This window comes from Nicotiana tabacum, chromosome 22 (genome assembly GCF_000715075.1).
Source record: "Nicotiana tabacum cultivar K326 chromosome 22, ASM71507v2, whole genome shotgun sequence".
Lineage (NCBI taxonomy): Eukaryota > Viridiplantae > Streptophyta > Magnoliopsida > Solanales > Solanaceae > Nicotiana > Nicotiana tabacum.
Window position 1 is genome coordinate 206,130,145 of NC_134101.1, and position 25,300 is coordinate 206,155,444.

At 43.3% G+C, this 25,300-nt stretch overlaps 1 protein-coding gene across 1 annotated transcript; it reads left to right on the forward strand.

Moving 5' to 3' along the window:
• The first annotated feature begins 20,415 nt into the window (after positions 1 to 20,415).
• On the forward strand, positions 20,416 to 20,826 carry LOC142176236 (uncharacterized). Its single transcript, XM_075243359.1, has one exon. The coding sequence runs from the start codon at positions 20,416 to 20,418 to the stop codon at positions 20,824 to 20,826; it is 411 nt and encodes a 136-aa protein (XP_075099460.1).
• Positions 20,827 to 25,300: the final 4,474 nt, after the last annotated feature.

Genomic DNA, 25,300 nt, shown 5'->3' on the forward strand with positions numbered 1-25,300 from the left:
AACCAACCAAATGGAGAATTACATCTCCTTCCATATAAAGCCTCGTAAGGAGCCATCTAGTTACTTAACTGAAAGCTATTATTGTAGGCAAACTCTGCTAACGGAAAAAAATTACCCCATGAACCTCCGAAATCCGTAACATATGCACGTAACATATCCTCCATGATCTGAATTGTCACGACCAAATTCCCACAATAGGCCGTGATGGTGCCCAACGTTACCGCTAGCCAAGCCAATGGTAAACCATCGATGTAATTGTTCATTTTAATATTTTTAAAGTCATTAATTTTATTTAATAAGAAAATGATTAATAGCTGATTGTAGTAATGTAAAGCATGAAATAAATGAAAGAGTGAAGTACTGAATTTAATAATCAAAACCATAAAATATCTACTAGAATCTTCACAAACACGGTGTTACAAGTGCTTGAGAAAATTAGCAGAATATACAAAACCTCCTATACTAATGTCTAGAGTAGGATAGACAGAAAAATAGATACAACAAGAAGAGACTCCGAGCACTGCAGAACGGGCATTGAAAACAGCTCACCACTAAGTCTCCGGGAAGCGGGGGTACGAGTCTGAATCGCCGCTAGATGCACCTGCCTCAAATCCTGCACGATTAGTGCAGAACTGTAGCGTGAGTACATAAACAACATGTACCTAGTAATTATCTAGTCTAACCTCAAAAAAGTAGTGACGAGTGGTCGACATCGACACTTACCAAGGGTCAATAAATAAAGTGCAGAAATTATATATAGGCATGGAATACATCGATATTAATGAAATAATGAACAATAAGTAAGTGGTTCTTTAACTAAATATCAATTAAAATCTCCAATAATCACATACAAATTTCAACAAATAAGACCCATCAAGTAATTATAAATCCTCAAGTCATGGAAGAAATATCAAGTATAATCGGAATCCGAGCCATATCACGCACGATTTATGCTGAAGTCGTACGACCGGATCTAAATACTGTGTATACTGCCGAGGATCGACTAGCGCAAACCATAGATGCATATATTATACCGCTGAGGCATTCGACCCGATCCACAGGAAGGGAGAATACTCTACGAACTCTGATTAATGGCTAGTACATAAGAATAATACTGATGAAAGGTATAATTTCCACCAATAATCAAGTAACCCGGCAAGACTCAAAGTAGTGAAGCTCACTCTTTTCAAATCCTTTATCAAATTTCAAATATACTTTAAGTAATTAAGCTAACAAGTTGGGTACAAATAATACAAGTAATACATGGTAGAATCTTAAAGGTACCCGGACTCTCGTCACATCACACGCACGTAACACCCACAATTATTAGCAAACAATCATTTGTAGAACCTATGTGAAAAATTCCCTCTTACAAGGTTAGACAAGAGACTTACCTCGTTTCCAAGTCCTCTTTCCGGTCCACAATTCACACTAAAGCCACAAATCGGTGCCATACAATCCGAACCAGCCAAATATTGTATAAATTAATATGCATAATCAAAAGTTTATAATTTAATTATTAGAGTAATTACCCAACCCAAATTGGAAGATTCATAAATTTACCCTAGGCCCACGTACCAGGATTCCAAAAATTTTTGTAAATAAAAGTTACCCATAATCTCAGGAACACAAATATATAATTTTTATTCAATTCCATAATTATTTTCATGGTCTAATCCCATCATTATCAAAACCTTGATTTTTCAACAAACTCCTAAAATTTTCACATTTTACATGTTAAAATCTACCCATAATCTATGTATTTAACTCACATTATTTAGAAATCATGTACCTTCAATAGCTAAGTGAAAATCCCTATCTAAGAAGCTCTAAAATCGCCCAACAAATGAGAGAAATGAACAAAATCCCGACTTTAAATCAAACACTGTCCAGCGGTTCCTTCTTCGTGATCACAATAGGGCCTTCGCGATCGCGAAGGCAAACTGCCCAGCCCAGGAAAAATGCTCTTCGCGAATGCAGGCCCAACCTCGCAAATGCGAAGGTGTAGCTGGCCTACACCTCGTGAACGTGATAGCCTCAACGCAAACGTGATGGCCATTCACTGACACCCTCCCCATGTAAGGCCCCGTAAATTTTACCTAGAAACCCAGAATTTCGTGGTGTCGAGATAGGCTTATGGGTTAAAACCGCGGCTCGGACTTTTTGGGTTGAACATTACGCTAAAGAGTTAAAGGAAAATATTTGGCTGAAGTGTGCATTTTTGCAGCTCATTATACGGCCGCATAATTACTCTGCGGGCCTTAGAATGGCCGTAGAGTGAGGCAGTCTTTTTGACCATTTTTGATGTCATTTTTACGGCCCATTATGCGACTGCAGAACTATTTAGCGGTCCACACTCTGATCGCATATCTAACCTTGAGATTTTTCAGATGGTGGTTCTACGTTGCATTATGCGATCGCAGAACAGGTCTGCAGACCGCAGACTGGTCGCAGACTGAAGCGGAAATATTAGTTCCAGAGGGCCAATTATACGACCCACTTTGCGGGCCGCAGAAGCATTATGCGGTCGCATATGCGATGACAGATCCGTGTCGGGACTCCTATTTTTCCTAGTTTTTGAACCCGACCTCATCTTAATACTCTTTTGAGAATCATTTTAGAAGGCAAAGACTAATATTTCTAGAGAGAGGATACCATAGAGAAAGAAAGGGAGTACCTAGGCTCATCACTCGTCAATTCTTGCTCAAATTTGTCGAATTTACAAAAAGAGTTCACTATATCTTCATCCTAAGAGGTAAGATTCTATCATTCAAACTCTTAATTTCGAAATATAACTAGAATGGGCAATTAGTAAGATAGTTCATGGGGATGTGTGATGAAAGAGTGTAGGAAGATTGTGGGCTAAAAATGGTAAAGAGCGGGTTGTGGAATGATGAAATCTTTCATAAAAAGGGACCTTGAAACCTTAATACACACAAAGTGTTTGATAAAATGCTCAAGTGAGCTAGAATCATGATCGTTTTCCTAATATTTGGTTCAATTTTGTTATATTGCTAAAATAGATTGAAGTTGCTAATATTCTGGAACATCTTAGAGTTTTAAGAAACTCAATTGAGGTATGTTGGCTAAATCCCCTCTTCTTAGAATTGAATCCCATGGTATTCATGCAATCAGTGTAAGTCCCAACTTAATCGTTATAGAAATTGTTATTCCAAATGTGCTTGCATTGAAAAATATATGTTCAATATGTATTCCAATACTTCCATCATGTTTTCTTATTATTTGAGGAGGTGTTCAAGACATGAAATATGTGCTAAAAATGCCTAGACTTCAAGTCAAATTTGAATAAAGATTGTTATGCCAAATTGTATGAAAGGTCTCTATGTGCCTTAGATTCTAAATATCTCACATGTGTAAACAAATTCTTAAATGAAAAACCTTGTTGTTGTTGTTGATGATAATAATGTTGGGACGTGGAAAAGAACTTGAATTATCAAATGAGGCCAAGAGCCAAGTGTGAAATGAGATGATTGATAGAAAATGGTAATATCTTGGGCAAGACGTCCTAGCCGATCGGGCCGTGATCGGATGCCATGCCGCACACATGGTGGTGACTGTGCTGGAAATTGAAATTGGAAATTGAAATTTGAACTGTGATTATGGTGGATGTCTCAAATGAGACGACCTAGCCGATCAGGTCATGATCTAACTCCGTATAAAGGTACAAAGGTATTGCGAGTGATGATACATTGGTGCTAAAGATCTCCCAACCTAAAAACATGGAAATTTACTTGAAAGCTTATGTGATTCTTAACTTGATGTTTTGGTATTGTTTGAGGTTCTATTGATTTCATGATTTTTCCTTCTTGTATTATTGATTCATTCTATTGAGATGGTGTTTAGTTATACATACTAGTACTATTCGATGGTACTAATATCTATTTTGTCGGGGGCGTTGCATCTCTAAATGGATGCAGGTGGTTCCATAGCAGACAATGTTGATCAGCGATAGTGGTATATCCTCTTCCCATCACACTTGGTGAGCCTCACTTCATTCGAGGTCATGTATTGTATCTTTTGTTCATTTTACTATAACGTTTTGAGGCATAGACGGAGCCTTGTTGCCGGCACTATCATAACACTTTTTTGTATCTTTTAGAGGCTCCGTAGACACAGTGTGGGTGGTACACGGGTATTAGAAAAGCCAAACAAAGATATGTTATGTTTTGATCACTTGTTTCATTCAAACCATAAGAAGGTGTGTATTTTGAGATCTAAGAATGATGTATCTAATGAAAATGAATTAATATTGAATACATGATATCCCTACTGTTTAATCGATGAAAATATGTCTTCTATGATCGCGGGCGAGTTGGGTAGAAAGAATCTAATAGGCTTGCTCAGTCGGGTTCACTCGGTTGAGCGCCAATCGTGCTCCTCGAGTTTGGGGCGTGACACCCCAGTTGGCCTCACGCTTCGCAAATTCGAAGGCCAATGGCCTAGAGCCCCGCGAACGAGATCCTCTTCTCGCAAATGCATAGGGAAAAAATGCCACCAGTCTCATTCCTTCATTGCGAACGCGACTCGAGCCACCTGGGGACCCCGTACAAATGCACCAACATGTCCATAAACATAATACGGACCTACTCGAACTCTCGAAACATGTAAAACAACAACGAAACTAAGAATCGCATCCCAAAACCAAATTGGATCAACTTATGAACTACAAACTTCTCAACTAGCTCTAAACGTGCCGAATCATACTTAGACTACTTGGAATGACACCAAATTTTGCGTACAATTCATAAATTACTATACAGACCTATTCCCAAGATCAGAATCCCAAACAGACCTTGATAACACCAAATTCTACTCCAAACCAAATTTAAAGAACTAGAAAGCTTCCAGTGAACCAACTTTCAACATTAAGTGCTGAAACGCTCCCGGATACCCCGAATCCCGATCCAAACATACGCCCAAGTCTAAATTATCTACGAACCTATTGGAATTATCAAATCCCGATTCTAAGGTCTTACTCAAAATTTTGACTCAAGTCAAACTTGGCCATTCTAGGCCACTAATAAAGAACTAAGTGTTCCGATTTCAACCCAAACCCTTCCAAACCTATACCAACCATTCTCACAAGTCGTAAAACAGTAAAAGCACATATGGGGAGTCTTAAATTAGGGAAACAAATATCTAGAAAGCAAAACGACCGGTTGGATTGTTACAATCTCCACCTCTTAAATGAATGTTCGTCCTTTAACTAGTCTAGAATTATACTTGGGGTTACACCCCATATTTTCGTGCATAAGAGTACGTCGTAGATAATTGATGTAAGGTTAGAAATGAGATCATTTTTGAGAGTACGTAAAGCATGTTAATCATTTTATCATGTATAACAAGTACCAAGAGGATTGGGAAGCTTAGAAGCTAAATGAATAATAAGTTTTGTCGAAAGTCGATAAGTTTGGAATGTTATAACATGCACTTTGGGGTGAGACTAGGGTTCTTAACATAATAAGGAGATTAAGTTACGAGTTACTTTAGTCGCATGATAGTCGTGTGTTACGTTTTGAAGTCAAGCCAGTTGTCGAACAAAAGTTGGCAAAGGTTATCATAAGTTACATTCATAATGTTCTGAAAATTTGGTCAAATATAGTAGAGATTTTCTCCTAATATTGTTGGAATTACGGGATGATCCATATATTAAATTGAAGATCTACAAGTTAAGTTTCTAACACATTAAACCATTCATCAATACGACATCGGAGTATTGAGATATTTGCATTTTTACGAGACTGCGCAAGCAGTTCCCTATATGACCTACTTAGGCGGTAGTCGACCTACTTCACTTTAAAAACGAGTTGGACGACCTTTATTTCTCATTTTTAGACCCAATCTCGTCCCTACACTCCTTCTAACCCTCCTAAACAGATACCATAAGGGTTTGAAGTGATTCCAAAGGGATTACACCATATTTCAACATCAAAAGTTAGTTCTAGTGAAGAACAATACCTCTTTGAGGGTGTGTTGTCATTGAGGATAATTGTGGGTTGTGTTTGGCTGAAATTTCAAGTTGATGCTACCGGCTAAGGTGAGTATAACATTCTACTAACTGTGCTTAAGCATGCTTGTATGTTGGTTAAGTTGTGTGGATGATAAATTACAAGATAATACTTGAATTAACTTGAGATGTTGTTGTTCTTGATAGATTGATTTGAAAGTTGCTCTTATGAACTTTAAGTGGCTGGAAATTATGGAAAATAAGTTGGCTATGATATTGTTTGTATTATTATGTTGGTTTACATGTCAATCTTGTTAAGGAAATTGGTAAAAAGAAATGGCTATAAAACACTTAGAAGTAGTCCACAATGATATTATCTTTTGTTGGGCTATTTCGGGTAACTTTGAAATTGAGTAGAAGGTTGAAAATCCTTTAGAAGGTATTGGTTATTATACTAGATATATTACTAAGTTCAAGAATGAATGATAATGGGGTTGAAGGGTGGTAAAGGGATCATTTTCGAGTTTGACGCTCGTCGGGATATGTTGACGACTTGTTAATGAAATATTTTGTGCCCTATTGCTAATGTTGTTTTTATTGTATTGCTCTGGTTGTTGTTGTTTGTACATGGTATTGGAGGAGGCCCTTGTTATAGGGGAGATTCTACCCAAATTTACATAAACGAGCTACTAGTTTAAGTTGCGGACTTAGCCTTTACTTAACACTGATTACGAATCTCCTTATGCCATAGTAGATTGAGTTGAGTTGTTTGAAGAATTGCTTGGAAGGTATTAAGGAATCAACGAAGTTAAGGTATGTTAAGGTTATTCCATCTTTCCATTTGGCATGATCCATATGGTACAAATGAAACGAGCAAACGCGAAACTTTCACAAATGACTCTATTCTTAGAAGTACTAGGGGTGCCTATGTTCTTGATTCCCCATGTGTCCTATTATTATATCGTCAGTTCATGGGTCTCAGAAAATACATAAGTTGACAAAGTTTATTTCATGATATTAACTGAAGGCATATTGATCTTATGACGTCCCGAGACATCTTATTGACTTACTTCTTATGCATTGCATTCATTTATACATGTACATTGACCCATAACCAGATGACATTATATATGCGTATATTATATGTATATGGGGTATGTGAAAATGTTATGGTATTATATATCCACCACCACTTGATCAACTAGTATATGTTGAAGATTTCGCCCATAGAGGCTGAGATGATATGACGGGATGACCTCGGAGGCTTGATGATGTTATGTACGCATATACCTATGCATGATATGACATTTATATGAATATGCATGACATTATAAATGTATCATGATTCACATGCTTTTCAAACTTATAGGTTGGGTCCTTTACTCCATGTTTTTTTTCATGTCTTTTATATACTGCTTTTCATGCCTTACATACTCGATACTTTATTTGTACTGGCGTCCCTTTTGCCTAGCGACGTTACATTTCATGCCTACAAGTCTTGATAGACAGCTGAATAGACCTTCCCAGTAAATAGAGTCATACATCAGTTTGGTCAATAAGCTCCACTTCCTCGAAGTTACCCGGTCTAGACCTTGGAGTCCATTTTATACATACAGGTTTGATGGGTAGATCGAGGCCCTGTCCCGACCATGATACAGTTCAGTTATCTCTAAAGACTTGTAGACGAGTCCTGTGTATTTTGTATATTAATATTGTGTCCTTTCCAGCCCTATATACATGTTCAGTTTGGTATTGCTGGTAGACATTCATAGCGGCCTCGTCGGCCTACACTGTTTTGTATATGAGATCTTGGGGAATGTTACCCTAAAATGAGAGATACATTATTTGAAAATGATTCAGAATATTGCCTCATCGGCCTCAATTGGTATTTTCAGTTTTTAGGTAGGCCTCGTCAGCCTAAGTTGAGGGATACCCCTCCACAATTCACAGTTATAGAGTGGTGCTCGAGGCTCGAGCTGAGTATGGAATCGGCTGTCGACCATGCCTCCCCAGGTTTGGGGTGTGACACTTGGAGTGCTGAATAAGTAAGGATATCTGCTCCTCGTGTCCTTCTCGGCCTCCCAAGTCGCTTCCTCGACTAGTTCACCCCTCTACTGGACCTCTACCGTAGAAATATTCTTGGACCTCAACTGACGAACCTGCCTGTCAACAATGGCAACTGGCTCCTCCTCATAACCCAAACACTCATCTAGCTGAACCGTGTTGTAATCTAAAAATGCGACCTACCGACATGGTACCTTTGGAGCATAGACACATAGAATACCTGATGAACTTTCGATAGACTAGGAGGCAAGGTAAGTTCATAAACAACCTCCCCGGCTCGCCTCAAGACTTCAAATGGGCCAATAAACCTTGGGCTCAACTTTCCCTTTTTCCCGAACCTCATGATTCCCTTCATCGGTAAGACTTTCAAGAGAACCTTCTCGCCCACCATAAATGATATATCACACGCCTATGATCTATGCAACTCTTGAATCAACTTTACCTTCTCCAAGGCATCCTTCGCTAAATCAGTGCCATATAAACTAGCCTCGCCGGGCTCAAACCATCTGATGGGTGAACGACATCGCCGACCATATAAAGCCTCAAATGGAGCCATCTCAATGATGGACTGATAACTGTTGTTATGAGCAAACTCGTCCAAAGGCAAGAATCGATCCCACTACCCTTCGAATTCCATCACACATGCTCTGAGCATATCCTCTAGGATCTGAACTGTCCGCTCCGACTGCCCGTTGGTTTGTAGATGAAAGGCTGTGCTGAGCTTTATCAGGGTGCCCAACTCGCTCTACACTGATCTCCAGATATGCAAAGTGAACTAAGGGCCTCTATCTGAAATGATGGAAACAGGCACACCATGCAACCGGACAATCTCTTGAATGTAAATCTGGGCCAACCTCTCTAAAGAGTATGTAGTCATCACTAGAATAAAGTGTGCCGACTTGGTCAGCCTGTAAACCATGACCCAAACGTCATCAATCTTCCTTAACGTCCGCGACAACCCAACTGCGAAATCCGTAGTGATGCGTTTCCATTTCCACTCCGGTATAACCATCTGCTGAAGTAAGGCACCTGGCCTTTGGTGCTCATACTTAACCTACTGGCAATTTGGGCATCTCGCTACATACTCAACTATGTCCTTCTTCATTTGCTGCCACCAATAATGCTGCCTCAGGTCACGATACATCTTTGTAGCACCTGGATGAATAGAATACCGAGAACTATATGCCTCATCTAGAATCTTCTCCCTCAATCCATCAACATTAAGAACACATAGGTGACCCTGGAGTCGTAGAACACCATCCTCGCCGATAGTAACTTCCTTGGCACCACCATGTAGTACCGTCACCCTAAAAACCAGCAAGTACAGATCACCGTACTAATGAGCCTTAATCCACTCAAATAATAAAGACTGAGCCACAACACATGCAAGAACTCGACCGGGCTCTGAAATATCTAACCTCACAAGTCGGTTAGCCAAGGGCTGAATTTCCAAAGCCAATGGACTCTTCTCTGCTGAAATAAATGCCAAACTACCCATACTCTCGGCCTTTCTGCTCAAGGCATCCGCAACCACATTCGCCTTGCCCGGATGATAAAGAATGGTAATATCATAGTCCTTTAGTAACTCAAGCCACCCGTGCTACCCCAAATTGAGATCCCTCTACTTGAAAAAATGCTGCAAGCCGTGATAATCGGTGTAAACCTCACAGGACACCCCATAAAGATAATGCCTCTAGATCTTGAGAGCATGAACTTGGCAAGCCAACGGTGAACTATCCATGTAATTCTTCATTTTAATATTTTTAATGTCATTGATTTTATTTAATAAGAGAACAATTAATAGATGATTGTAGTAATGTAAAGCATGAAATAAACGAAAGAGTGAAGTAGATAATTTAATAATCAAAATCATGAAATCATCTACTAGAAACTCTCAAAACCCGTGTCACAAGTGCATGAGCAAACTAATAGAATATACGAAACCTCCTATATTACTGTTTGAAGTAAGATAGATAGAAAAATAAATACAACAAGAAGAAACTCCAGGCCCTGCAGAACGGGCATAGAAAGCAGCTCACAACATGTACCCAGTAAGTATCTAGTCTAACCTCGAAGAAGTAGTGACGAGGGGTCGACATCGACACTTACTAAGGTTCAATAAATAAAGTGCAAAAATTGTAGATAGGCATGGAATACATCGGTAATAACGAAATAATGAACACTAAGTAAGTGGTTCTTAACTAAATATCAATTAAAATATCTAGTCATGGAAGAAATATCAAGTATAATCGGACTCCGAGCATCATGCACGATTTATGCTGAGGTCGTATGCCCGATCCAGAATAGTGTGTACATTTTCAGGGGGTCGATCGGCGCGAACCATGGCTGCATCAATTATACTGCTGAGGCATTCAACCCGATCCACAAGAAGAGAGAGTACTCTACGAACTCCAATTAACGACTACTACATAAGAATAATACTCATGGAAGGTATAATTGCACCAACAGTCAAGTAACCCACCAAGACTCAAAGTAATGAAGCTCAGTCTTTACAAATCGTTTAACAAATTTCAATATAGTTTACGTAATTAAGCTAACAAGTTGGGTACAAAAAATACAAGTAATACATGGCAGAGTCCTAAAACTACCCGGACATAGCATGATTTTTAGCTACATGCCGACTCTCATCATATCGCGTGCACGTAGCACCCACAATTATTAGCAAACAATTATTTGTAGCACATACAGGGAAAATTCCCTCTTATAAGGTTAGGAAAGAGATTTACCTCATTTCCAAGTCCTCTTCCTGGTCCACAATTCACACTAAAGCCTCAAATTGGTGCCACATAATTCAAAACTAGAAAAATATTGTATAAATTAATCAATGCATACTCAAAAGTTTATAATTTAACTATTGGTGTAATTACCCAACCCAAAATTGGAAGATTCCTAAAATTCACCTTGGGGCCCACATGTCTGGATTTCAAAAATTATTGTAAATAAAAGTTACCCATAACTTTGGATGAGATGGTGCATAGTATCCCGCATACTAAGAAGCTTTTCATAGGAGGAGATTTCAATGGCTACATTGGAGATACATCTGGGGGATATGATTGTATGCGGCGAAATCAGAGGGCCTAATTTCTTGCTATCAAGTCACTTCGGAAGAATATCTCGAGACACCGAGGATGTGGAGTTGCGATCGAGTCCCCTCCCTTGGGGCTCGTCGAGGACCGACTCAAAGAAAACGAAGATCGAGGCTAGAGCAAAAAGGGGAACTCCCAAGGCACGCAACTAAGTCTGATAGAGCCGTCCTACCCAGAGCCTGTGTCGAGGCGTCACATCTAGCCGTCCCATCTCCATGCTTTTATAATTATTGTATGTTGTACTATAACCGGATTCCCCTCCTATATAAAGGGAATCCACACCACTTTGTAAGGGGCTGCTGTTGCTCCAACCATTCTACACAAGACAATAATATCTCTCTCTCTCTCTAACTTACTCGCTCGAGGCTACTCTTTCCATCGACAAAATACCGGGCACGCCCCCGGTCCTGAAGGGTATAGATTCGAGGAAGTTTGTGCAATGGCCATTCCCAGAGGAAGCGGCTCCGAAACCTATTCCAAAGAAGTTCAGAATGCTAGAACTCCCAAAATACAACGGGACCTCGGATCCCAATGAACACGTCACTGCCTATACGTGCGCGGTAAAAGGCAACGACATAAAAGACGAGGAGATCGAGTCCATCTTATTGAAGAGGTTCGGAGAAGCTCTCTCGAAAGGGGCTGTGATGCGGCACCGTAGCCTAACTCCCAACCCCATAAACTCACTTACCGCACTGGCATATTCCTCTATAAAGGCACACGCCGGTGCCATCGAAGCAACGTCGAGAAAGCCCAACGCATCCAAGATCGAGCAAAGAGAGAATGAAGTGCTGCGAGAATTCGCATCTCATTCCTAGATGGAACGAACGAAATTACCCCCGGTCTCGGATGACTGGGCGGTACATGCCTGCACTCAAAGCCTAAACGAACAAAGCCCGATGATTTCAAGGCAGCTGAAACAAAACTTGACCGGGTATCCAGCCAAGACTTGGTCAGACGCCCACATCTAGCACTAGTCGCAAATCGGGGTCGCAGATAACCAGCTGGGAGCCCCCTCAGGCTCAGTATACCCAAACAGGCTCCTAGCAAAGAAACCGATGTCAAACAAGGAGATACACCGACCGTATGCCGCAGATAGGAGGAATGCCCCGAGACGCAACCTGCCTCGCTATGATCGGAGAACTGATCGAGGAGAATATCCTCGAGGAATCATCAGCAGAGCCAGATTCTACGGGGATGCAAGGCCAGCGAGGGCGCCTCGCCCATCAGAATATAATTTCAACATCGCTATACCAAACATTGTGTTCACCATCAGCGAAACCAGGGACGTCAAATGGCCCAGACTAATTCAGTCGAATCCCTCTTAGAGGAATCACAGCCTATTGTGGGAACTATATAATAAGTACGGCCGCGGGGCCAAAGATGGCCACCAGCTTCGAAGGAAAAAAGCCAAACCACTAAACAAAAATCATTGCCGAGAATGGTCGAGCAATAGGATTCAAGTTCAGTCCCGAGTAGGGAAGGCGGCTAAGAAGAACGAAGCAAATGGGCCGCGACGTATTACCACGATAATGGAGGAGCGACGACACTCTCCAAGAACTCATAAAAAGGAGAGTAAAAAACTCGTCACTAGAGAAAAGCATATCCGGGGATATATTCCCGAGGACGCCCTCACATTCAGCAAAGAGGATACCGAGGCCTCGTCTTGGCCTCACACTGACACACTGGTAACCTTCTTCTTCATTCGATCCATTTCAAATAAAATATGTGCTTATGAATTCAAGTGGCTCGATCAACGCTGTCGAGCCGATGATGATAGGGCAGCTCGGATCGCCTGGTCAAATCACGCCTGCCTCTCAAATCTTTGGCAGATTCCAAACGATGATCACAACGACAAGGAGAAATACCATTCTCTTAGTTCAGCATGACTGGCCCGGACCGGAACGCCAAGTTCCGTATTATCAAAGGAGGCGCAAGGCATGGACGCCTTATTCAGACGACCGTGGACGCACCACGTGAAGGCAGTGCCGTCCCCCCTTCGCCAAAGGGATGAAATTCCACGCCAGGGATGTAATTAAAACCGTCGGAAGAAAGCAACACGCGGCAAGGGGAAAGTTTGCATCATGTAACGTATCGCCGATACCAATATCTCCACTCTCGAAAGACTCAAAGGGTAAGCGAACCATGTCTTTGTCTGAGCCCGATTAAACACATCGGAGGGCTGTACTAGAGTCTTCGCTCCAAAACAACAGGGAATATCGAACCTCGAAACATTGCCTGCGCATCCCATGGTAAGGTAAAACTACCTCCCTCCTTCGTTATTTTACACTAACTTGTATGCAGACACCCGACCAGGGCGTTCGGAAGTGTTAACTCTACCCGAAGATCCCAAGGCCTTAACGACACCCGTCACACTCTTTCCTCTCGGCTGGACTTCCGCCCCGAAGAGGGTCTCACCAGCAAAGTTCTTAGCAGAGAGACGTGCCCCCTAAGGAGGATCCGACAAGCTCGCGGGACTTCTTTTGCAATTAACCCCGAACGATGGAGGGCACACCCCTTAAAGGTGCCGTCCTCTCGGAAGGTCCGGGGAATGACATACTAAGTTCCAATAGGAAATCATGTACCAGGCCAAACGGTCAAAGGAGCCGTGCTGGCGTGGGGCGAGCTCATAGCAACGAAACAACATGTATTTACACCAAGCAATCAAAGAATATCTTTCAGTATCTCGTACTCCAAAATAGAAAAATTCGGCACGCTCACGGCAAGAATTCCCCTCATCGAGTACGTCCTGAAATACTTGGAGATTAGAGTCAACAATTTGGCACCCGCACGACCTCAGGGTCGGAACTCTGTGCTCATAAGGCCCCAACGAGGAAATTCCGAGCTCACGAGTAACAACCTTCGAGCCTAAGCAAACTCAATGACTCGGAGACTGTCGTCAATCGCCATTTACTGGAAAAACCAAGGCTGTAAGACCCCGAGCGGGCAGACTTGGTCTAGCCAGACCTATTTTACATAGCAACAAAGACTGTAAGACCTCAACGGCATGACAAATTATAAGACCTTAATAGGCATGAGCAAACTGTAAGACCTCAATAGGCATGAAAAAATGTAAGACCTCAACAGACATGAAAATTTTGTAAGACCTTACTACAGGCATAAAACTAAATCCCGAAGTTTAGGCCATGTGTCGCATTTCTAAGACTCCCTAAAGGGAATACCCTCGATGTAGACGCCTAAACTATCACTCGGGATTAAAAATGGCTCCGACCAAACACATATGACTACGGTCAAAACAGCTGCACCAGCCAAATTAATGCGACTCGAGGACGCCCGACCGTCGCTAACAAAATCACAGACCATTACTTCGAATCTACTTCGAAAAGAACCGGTTAAAATAGGCTACCCTCAACAGGCAAACGAGCTTCGACCATGTCAGCTCGAAATCACAAGGCTTCGAGCTACTCAGCCTACGAGCTAAACCTTCCGAGGTGCTTGAACATCGCCGCTAACGACTTGAAATCGAGGTTCTTCCCGAACCGATGAAGGGTCAGGAAAAATCATTTTAAAAGTCCTTAACGAGATGAAAACAAAGCCTATACGTGCCTAAGGGCACAACGTAAGAGCCATTGTCGCCAGCCAAATAAGCCTCAAGGCCACACACTAAAAGGTCGCTTCGACCCAAAGCATAAGAGCCACTGTCACCAGCTTAAAATTGAAAACTTGAGGATTAAAATGAGCTCGAGTCATAACTCGATTCGGAGACCGGATCCACAATAGTTAACTAAACGTGCCTAAGGGCACAACATAAGAGCCATTGTCGCCAGCTCCACGAGACTCAGGGCCACATACTTAAAAGGTCGCTCGACCCAAGGCTTAAGAGCCATGGTCATCCGCCCATGCATGCAGAAAAAATTTTGAGGGTCAGTTAAGCTTAAGTCGCAACTCGACTCAGAGACTGAACCCAAAGTAGTTGAAATACAAATGCCCAAGAGCAAGGCGTAAGAGCCATTGTCGTCCGCCCATGCAGGCACATGAGATTGAAGGTCAGGTAAGCTCGAGTCAAAACCTGACTCGGAGACTAAACCCAAAATAGCTGGGCAAAGCACAAGAGCTCTAACGCCTACTTGCATTAAAAATTGCACTTAACCGAGCATAAAAGAGCCTCCAGGCCTGCCTAATGAGCTCTGGAGCCGTATTATGAATCTAAGGGTTCCCGCCAAACTCCGAAATCAGCTCGCATAGTCAAAAGCAGTGCAGAAAGAGATACAAAAGAGATAAAGCTTCAAGTTTTCTTTTATTTACATACGCAAAATGTGCATTCTCCATCTACAAACATGCTCTGCGAATATCAAATATAAAATGGCAAAATCTATGCTCCGCTCCAGAAGGCTACGGCCTACCAGCCCCATTTTCACTCTCCGTGGCGTCGACAAGAAGTGACCGAGCATCACGCTCGTCCGCCCTCTCTTGAGCCAACTCTTCCAGGAGAACGAAACCCCAGGCTCCAATCTCTTCAAGTACCCCTATTCGCGATCTTTTCATGAAACTTCTTTTCATGATCTTTTCACGAAACCTCTTTTCATGATCGAGGGCCCGCTTCAACTCGGCTTGGGCATCAATAGCGTCCTTTAAATAAATCAAAATTTCCTGATCAGCCTTAGTATGACTCAATGCTGTTTCAGCCCGAGCATCGACTATTTCATCCCTGACCTTCGAGAGATCGGACTCGAGCTTCGCGATCACATCCACTTGAGCTGAAGCATTGTCATGAGCCAAGTGGAGTTGGGCCAGGTAGGAACTTTAACCAAGGCACCCTTCTCCTATGAATCTTGGGCCTACACATGAGCCCTTAGTTCACCACAAGCATTCCTAACTCAGTCGGCTTCGCCCCTAAGGTACTCCAGAGCCTCCATCTTTTTTTGCAACTAAGATAGGCAAAAACGCGTACTATGAAAGGTTACCTGCTCCATCAAATAGCTCTCGTAATTCGAGCTCTGGTACGCCTCATATCGCTAGTGCATCAACTCAACCTCTTTCTCTTCGCTGAGGAGCCTAAGGGACTTACCCTCATCCAGAGTTTTTCGAAGCCTAGCCCCATAATGGAGTAGCTCATACCTGATCCTATCAAAGGACTGCAGAAGAAAAACTCGACAAGGAAGGGAAGATGCGAGATGCAGAAGGACTATGACGAAACACACCGCGAAATGAAGCCGGCGGACTTCTTCGAAGGCCGAGCACACTCCTGTTGGTCCAGCCCCTTCGGCCCTAGAAGAACCAACCTCTATCGTGGCATAATCACTCGGAGGAACCACCTCTCCGGAACCAAAGACTCTAGGAACAACAGGCTCGGGCGATGTTCTCTCCTTGAAGACACAGACCCGTTTAGCCCTGCTAAAAGCTCCATTGCACTGCGAGTGTAAATCCCATTTATCGCCATCGTCCCTTGGTTTGGAGGCCGACGAATCCTCCTCATCTCCGGAGGAACATAGCCTCGCCTCAAGGGACCGCCGGATACCTACGATGGCAAAGCCAATACAAAAGAAAGAGGAAAATGTCATCTCAAATATACGAATACCAAGGTAAAATCAGCGTACGTGCATACCTTGGTATTTCGCTTCCCATCTTCCCCAGGACAAAACTCGCCACCTACGCTCGTCGCAAGATGAATGGGTCGCCAACCTCCGAACCCAGCTGGGCAAATCAGAAACTTCGCCTGGCGTCCACGAAGTTGCAGCAGGAAAGGAAGAAACACAATTACTAAACTAGTTTTCGCTATAAGCGAATCTAAGAAAGCACGAAACGCTCCACTTACGCGCATAATTCTATCCCTCGGGAAACGGCATAAGCTCCACAAGGATAATGACAGTCGTCCGGACTCGAATGAATCGACTGACCCACTCTCGATCCCCATCTTCCTCATCATCAACAACAAAGGGCGTGGGCGAACGACACCGCTAGGTTAGCAGGCCTCGATGATGAAAGGGCCAGTACAGCCTGCCGAGGTGACTAAACATGAATTCAAGCCCGGCCTTCTCCGCAAAGAATCTCATCATCAGCACCACTCGCCAAAATGACAAATGTATCTGCGCCAAAGTAACCCGATACTTCAGGCAGAAATCAAGCACGACCCTATTAAGGTGGCCTAGTGCGAAAGGGTATAAGTATACTGTTCAGGAATCCATCAGCAGAGTCCGTAATACTCTTATCCGGGGAAAGCGCCTGCAATGCTACCCCCTCGCCCCATCTGCAATCTCTTCTCACCATCTCCAGATGTTCCTCTCTTATCGAAGACATAGTCTTCAGAGTAAACTCCCCCGGATCCTGAGCACTAGGAGTGGAACTATCCCTTCCCTGCCAGGCAAGCCCTGAAGTAGCAGTCATAACTATGGTAGAATTGGCAAACTAAAGCAGGGACGTATGCCAACACTTTTTGCGCCTGATGTAATGAAGGACTCGATGCCAAGGCGGAATGATGGCTATCTAAAACAATGGGATCTTCCAAAAAAGCAAGAGTCGCCCCATGTATATGTGGGATACAACAACAATTCGCCTACCCAGGATAAGCCTTAGGAGGCCAACGACCTTAGAACGGATGCCGAGGTGGTGCCCGACCCCGGAGATCTCCATCAAGAAGAAGTTAGGCCACAAAGGGTCAGTGACATTGTCTCCAATTCCGAGGTGGTACCCGACCTCGAAGTTTTCCCTTGAGAAGAAAAAATAAGCACTTCGAGCCCCGATCACGAGGGTTCGACCATAGAAAATCGCCTAAGTACGAATAGCCCCTTCCTCAGAAGCCTACCTATAACACCTTAAAAGGTTATCTACGTCAAGCTCAAAGTAAAAGCTCCAAGCGCCCGAAGTCGACTTTCACTTTGGTGCTCTATCTCCATGGGGCTCGAGGGCCCCGATGATCCAAGTTTACCAAACCACTTTGGGCTTAATTCTGGGAATAATGATGAGCTTAGAAAGGAGCCATTTCTATCGACCAAAGGCCGGAAAAAATATTGACGATCGTCAACAGAGGCATACGTTCAAAATCTCCGCGAACGCACAAGAGTATACAAGAACACGACAAAAATCAAAAGCAGAAGTAAAGGAAACATCTTCATATTTCATAAATATTGGATACAACGACCCTTGAGGGGTCCTTACATACAATTACAATAGCCTGCAAGGGGTCCTTACGCAGAAACAAAGAGGTATACACCTATAGTGAAAACCTAAGAACCTAGTTCATCTTTGAGGGTCCATCTCCGGTATTAGCATCCTCAAGCGTCGCCCACTCGAGCTCGCATCCTCGAAGGCAATTCCTTCTACTGCCATCTCCTATAGGTTCCAAGCTCAATCCCGCGGAAAGTCCTCGCCGAGGGAAAAGATGAAGAAGAGGAAAAGGAGGGGATGCAGAGGAGGCAGAGAAAAGAGACATAGCCCGCCGAAGCCAAAGGTTGAAGATTCGGTGGGCCCCAGCCTCAACTACCGGTGGTGCCATTTTATCCCTTGGGAAAGGAGAAACCCAAGGGATGAAGTGCCACACCAGGCCTGGGTAGGAGAGTGAGCAGCGATGCATAGTCCGAATGACTGTCTACAAAAGGGAGAATCGATTCCCCGTCTATTGTCGTCTCAGGCCAATAGGGACAGCGGCAGCAGATGCAACAACAACCGCAACAGCGACGGAACAACATAGTCGAGCTCAGGCAAAGGTCCACGACACGGCCTATCGAAATGATGCCAAATGACCTTGAGGCCGTAGACTCCGAATATGGTGATCAACAATAGAGGAAAATGGTAAAGAGAAATGGGCGATTGAGTAGATGAAGGTACTTGGATAGAAAAACAATGCTAGAGCACCCCCATTTATTGGAGATAATGACGCGGTCACTAAGGCCTTTGGAAGACTGACCGGCGGACACAATTACTGCGTTCTTGAAGAACCGAATAGAACTGAATCGATGGCGGTACTTTCACCTTGGAAAATGGGAATCGAAGTGCATTGAATGATGTCAAAAACACAAGTCCATGGGATGTCCCGGTTATCTCAAAAACTCGCGCCACAGGTTGCATCATCGGTATGACATCACCGCGAGAAGCTCAAGGAGTTAGGTGTCCGAATCATTTCCTATTGCTTCATTCTGGGAAACACGGAGACTATCTGTATGCAGAAAAATCAGAGGGCCTAACTTCTTGCTATCAAGTCATTTCGAAAGAATATCTCAAGACCCCGAGGACATGGAGTTGCGACTGAGTCCCCTCCCTCGGGGCTCGTCGAGGCCTGACTCAAAGAAGCCAAAGATCGAGTCTAGAGCAAAAAGGGGAACTCCTAAGGCACGTGGCTAATTCTGACAGAGCCGGCCTACCCAGAGCCTGTGTCGAGGCTTCACGTCTTGTCGTCCCATCTCCATGCTTTTATAATTAATGTATGTTGTACTATAACCAGATTCCCCTCCTTCATAAAGGGAATCCACACCACTTTGTAAGGGGCTGCTGTTGCTCCAACCATTCTAAACAAGATCAATAATATCTCTCTCTCTTTTCTCTCTAAGTTACTCGCTCGAGGCTACTCTTTCCATTTATTACTTTCATACTTTTTCTTCATTTATCGCTTGGTATTGGCCATAAGGAGCCTTCTTTAATTATATCTTAATTGTTATCCCATTCCCGACTACCCTCGATAGCTCGAGCTCGAGCCGGATATCAACCTCGAGGCTTTCCGTCGATCAGTCCGAAGCCCGGGCAGCAAGCCGCTCGGTTTAATTACTACACCGTTTTAGCTTGTATCTCATCGTTAAACTTCATACTCCTAGCATCAACTGCTCTAATAACTAGCATAAAAATAGATCATATATTTTTAGAGCCCCATTTACAAATTTTAATTGTTACCATTTTCACGGTAAACAATGATGATGTGCATGGTGGCTTTTGTTTTGGAGATAAAACCGGAGGAGGAACGTCTCTGCTGGAATTTGCTAGAGCATTTGATTTGGTGATAGCAAAATTGAGTTTCCTAAAGAAGAGGGAGCACTTGGTCACCTTTCGGAGTTCGGTGAGCGAGACTCAGATTGATTATCTACTCTGCAAGAAGTCCGATAGAGGTATTTGCACGAATTGCAAGGTCATCCTAAGTGAGAACCTCTCGCCCTTCATAGGCTCCTAGTCATGGACCTTGAGATTACAAGGAAAAGGAGGAAGAGGGCAAAGTACAGCCAACATAGGATCAAGTGGGGAGCCTTGACGGAAGCTAAAGACCAGGAGTTGGGGGTCATGCTAGTGACTATAGGGGCTTGGAGGACTAGTGGTGATGCAAGCGCTATGTAGACCATGACTGCGCAGATCATCAAGGAAGCCACGAGAGAGGTATTAGGGGTCACAAAGGGTTACTCTGGCGGTCATAAGAGAGACTGGTGGTGGAATGGAGAGGTCCAAGGAAAAGTGGAAACCAAGAAAGCAACGTATCTGAAGTTAGTGGAAAGTGTAGATGATGAGGAGATGAGGGTGAATAGGGAGCATTATAAGTTGGCTAAGAAAGAGGCAAAGCTAGCAGTTACGGTGGCCAAAACTATAGCTTTTAGTCGTTTGTATGACGAACTCGAGGGTCGAGGTGGGGATAAGAGGTTGTTCAGGTCAGCCAAGACGCGAGAAAGGAAAGCGCGAGACTTGGACCAAGTGAAATGCATCAAAGACAAAGAAGATAAAGTTTTGTTGAATGAGGGGCTTATCCGTCAGAGATGACAAACCTACTTCTATAGTCTTTTGAACAAGGAGGGGGGAAGGAGCATTGTACTGGGTGATTTGGAACTCTATAGGAGTTTTTGTGACTTTGGGTATTGTAGGCAGATTAGAGTTAATGAAGTGGAGGGGGCTATGCATAAGATGAGTAGGGGCAAAACGACCGGGCCGGATGGAATCCCAATGGAGTTTTGGAAGAGTGCGGGCAAGGCAGGCTTGGATTGACTCACTAGGTTATTTAACGTCATTTTTAGAATAAAGAAGATGACCGACAAGTAGAGGTGGATCACGATGGTTCCTGTAAACAAGAACAAGGGTGATATCCAAAATTGCAACAACTATCAGGGTATCAAGCTGCTTTACCATACTATGAAAGCCTGGGAGAGAGTGGTAGAGCTAAGGGTGAGGAGGAGTGTATCTATTTCTGAGAACTAGTTTGGATTTATGCCGAGGCGTTCGACTACAGAAGCCATCCATCTTGTTAGGAGATTGATGGAGTAGTATAGGGAGAGAAAGAAGGACATGCATATGGTGTTCATCGACTAAGAATATGCATACGATAAAGTTCCGAGGGAGGTTTTGTGGAAATGTTTGGAGGCTAGAGGTGTACCTGTTGCCTACTTTAGGTTGATTAAGGACATGTATGATGGAGTAAAGACCCGAGTGAGGATGGTGGGTGGGGACTCAGACCATTTTCCAGTTTATGATGGGGTTGCATCAGGGGTCGGAACTCAGCCCTTTTTTGTTTGCTCTGGTGATAGATGTACTGACGCGTCACATCCAAGAAGAGGTGCCGTGGTGCATGCTATTTGCAGATGATATTGTACTGATTGACGAGATGTGAGAGGGTGTGAATGTGCAATTAGAGGTATAGAGGCAGACCCTGGAATCTAAAGGTTTCAAGTTGAGCAGGACTAAGACAGAATACTTGGAGTGTAAGTTCAGTGGTGAGACTCAAGGAGGGAAGGAGAGGTGAGGCTTGACTCGTAGGTCATCCCTAGGAGAAGGAGTTTTAAGTATCTTGGGTCTATTATTCAGAGAGATGGGGAGATTGATGGAGATGTCACACATCGTATTAGAGAGAGATGGATGAAATGGAGATTCGCTTCCGGTATTTTGTGTGATAAGAAGGTGCCACCAAAATTTAAGGGTAAGTTCTAGAGAGTGGTGGTCAGACCAACGATGTTGTATGGGGCTAAGTGTTGGCCAATCAAGATCGCTCATGTCCAGAAGATTAAGGTAGCAGAGATGAAAATGTTGAGATGGATGTGCGGGCATACCAGGTTAGATAGGATCAGAAATGAGGTTATTCGCGACAAGTTGGGCGTGGCCCCTATTGAGGACAAGATGCGGTAAGCGCGACTCAGATGGTTTGGTCATGTGAAGAGGAGGAGCACAGACACGCTGGTGAGGAGGTGTGAGAGGTTGACATTGGAGGGCCTACGGAGAGGTAGAGGTAGGCCAAAAAAGAGGTGGGGTGAGGTGATAGGCAAGACATGGCGCAACTTCAGTTGACCGAGGACATGACCCTTGATAGAAAGATATGGAGGTCGAGGATTAGGGTAGTAGAGTAAGTAGTCTAGAGTGTTCCTAATAGTAATATTTGCACGCAGTCTCACTTTCTGTTGGTAGTAGGTTTTTATGACTAACCGTTATTTTCTTTCATTGTTGATCTCCTTATTATCTTGTTGTTTTTATTCTGCTTTTATATGGCTTTTTGGTACTGTCCCTTCTTGTCTATATTTTCATTAATATGGTGCTTATACGTTCTGAGCCGAGGGTCTATTGGAAACAACCTCTCTATCCTCACAAGGAAGGGGTAAGGTCTGCGAACACACTACCCTCCCCAGATCCCATAATGTGGAATATTACTGGGTATGTTATTGTTGTTGTTGTTTGTTTTAAAAGTTACCCATAACCTCACGAATAGAAATATATAATTTCTACTCAATTCCATAATCATTTTTGTGGTCTAATCCCATTTTTATCAAAACCTAGGTTTTTCAACAAGCTCCTAAAGTTTCCATATTTTACATGTTAAAATATACCCATAATCTATGCATTTAACTCACATTATGTAGAAATCACTTACTTTCAATATCTAGGTGAAAACCCCTCTCCAAGAAGCTCTAAAATTGCCCAACAAATGAGAGAAAGGAACAAAATAGCCAAAATCCTATCTTTAAATCAAACACTGTCCAGTGGTTCCTTCTTCACGATCATGATAGGGCCCTCGCGATCGCGAATGCAAACTGCCCAGCCTAGAAAAGATTTCCTTCACGAATGAGAAGGCTTAGCTGGCCTACCCCTCGCGAATGCGACAACCTCAACGCGAATGCGGTGGACATCAACTGACCCCCTCCCCAGCTGGCCTCATGCTTTCGGAATGCGAAGGCCTGAGCGCGAACGCAAAGGTCTGAGCGCAAAAGAGAAGGCCTATGGCCCAGATCCCAGTGAACTCGAAGGGAAAAAATGCCACCAGTCTCATTCCTTCATCGCGAACACGACCACTGCTCTGCGCTTGCGAAGAAGGAAACCAGAACAACAAGTTTCTGGTGTTTCTGACTTAGCTCCGGGAGGTTCGAAACACACCCGAGCAACCTGGGACCCCGTCCAAATGCATCAACAAGTCTATGAACATAATACGGACCTGCTCGAACTCTCGGAACACGTAAAATAGCAACGAAACAAAGAATCGCATCCCAAAACCAAATTGGATCAACTTATGAACTACAAACTTCTCAACTAGTTCTGAACGTGCCGATCACCATATGGACCTATTCCCAGGCTCAGAATCCCAAAGGGACCTTGATAACACCAAAGTCTACTCCAAACCAAATTTATAGAACTAGAAAGCTTCTAATGAACCAACTTTTAACACTAAGTGCTGAAACGCTCCAGGATCACCCGAAACCCGATCCGAACACATGCCTAAGTCCAAAATCATCATATGAACCTATTGGAACCATCAAATCCTTGTTCCGGGGTCATTTACTCAAAATATTGACTAAAGTCAAACTTGGCCATCCTAGGCCACTATTAAGGAACTAAGTGTTCCGATTTCAACTCGAACCCTTCCAAACATAAGCCAATCATCCCCGCCAGCAATAAACAGTAAAAGCACATATGGGGAGTCTTAAATTAGGGGAATGGGAATCTAGAAATCAAAATGACCGATTGGGTCATTACATGAATAGTGCGCTCGAACTTCCCGTCTATCTAAGGATGGAATGTTGTACTCAACTCTACCCGTGTGCCGAACCCTCGCTACACGCTCTCCAAAACTATGATGTGAACTTCATGCCTCAGTCAGAAAAGATGGAAATGGGCACACCATGCAAGCGGATAATCTCCTGGGTGTAAATCTGATTCAACCACTTTGAAGAATAGGAAGTCACTACCGGAATAAAGTGTGCGGACATTGTCAACCGGTCCACAATAATTCATACCGTGTCATACTTCTTCAAGGTACGTGGTAAGACTACCACAAAATCCATAGTGATACACTCCTACTTCTACTCTGGTATCTCTAATCTCTGAGTCAATCCTCCTGATTTCTAATGCTCATACTTCACCCGTTGATAATTCTAACACCGAGAGACGTAAGCAACAATATATTTCTTCATTGTCCGTCACCAATAGTTTTGTTTCACGTCACGGTACATCTTCGTGACACTTGGGTGAATAGAATAACTCGATCTGTGAGCCTTCTTAAGGATGAAATCTCTCAACCCATCAACATTTGGCACACAAATCTGGCCTTGAAGCCGCATAACACCATCATCACCCATCACAACCACCTTAGCACCACCCCATTAAACCGTGTCCCTCAACACCATCAAATGTGGATCATTAAACTGGTGAGCCTTGATACGCTCCAACAATGATGATTGAGCCACAATGCAAGTAAGAACCCGAATAGGCTCCGAAACATCCAATCTCAGAAACTGGTTGGCCAAAGCATGAACATCCATGGCTAGTGGCCTCTCTGCTACCAATAAATATGCCAAACTGCCCATACTCTCAGCCTTCCTAATCAGTGCATCGGACACCACATTGGCATTCCCCGGATGATATAATATGGTGATATCATAGTCTTTTAGCAACTCTAACCATCTATGCTGGCACAAATTAAGGTCCTTCTGCTTGAACAGGTGTTGGAGACTCCGATGGTCAGTAAAGACCTCACATGGAACGACGTACAGTTAATGCCTCCAACTCTTAAACGCGTGAACAATGACTGTCAACTCTGAATCATGCACATGGTAAGTCTTTTCATGAACCTTCAACTACCAAGATGCATAGGCAATCACCCTACTATCCTATATCAACATCGGGCCAATCCTAGTACGTGACACATCACAATACACTGTGTATGACCCCGAACCTGTAGGCAACACCAACACTAGTGCTATCAATGCAGTCTTGAGCTTCTGAAATCTCTCCTCATACTCCTCAGACCATTTAAAATAAGCAC

Excerpts from the sequence above, each read along its gene's own strand:
- LOC142176236 (XM_075243359.1), top strand. The coding sequence starts at position 20,416 with ATGACTGCGCAGATCATCAAGGAAGCCACGAGAGAGGTATTAGGGGTC.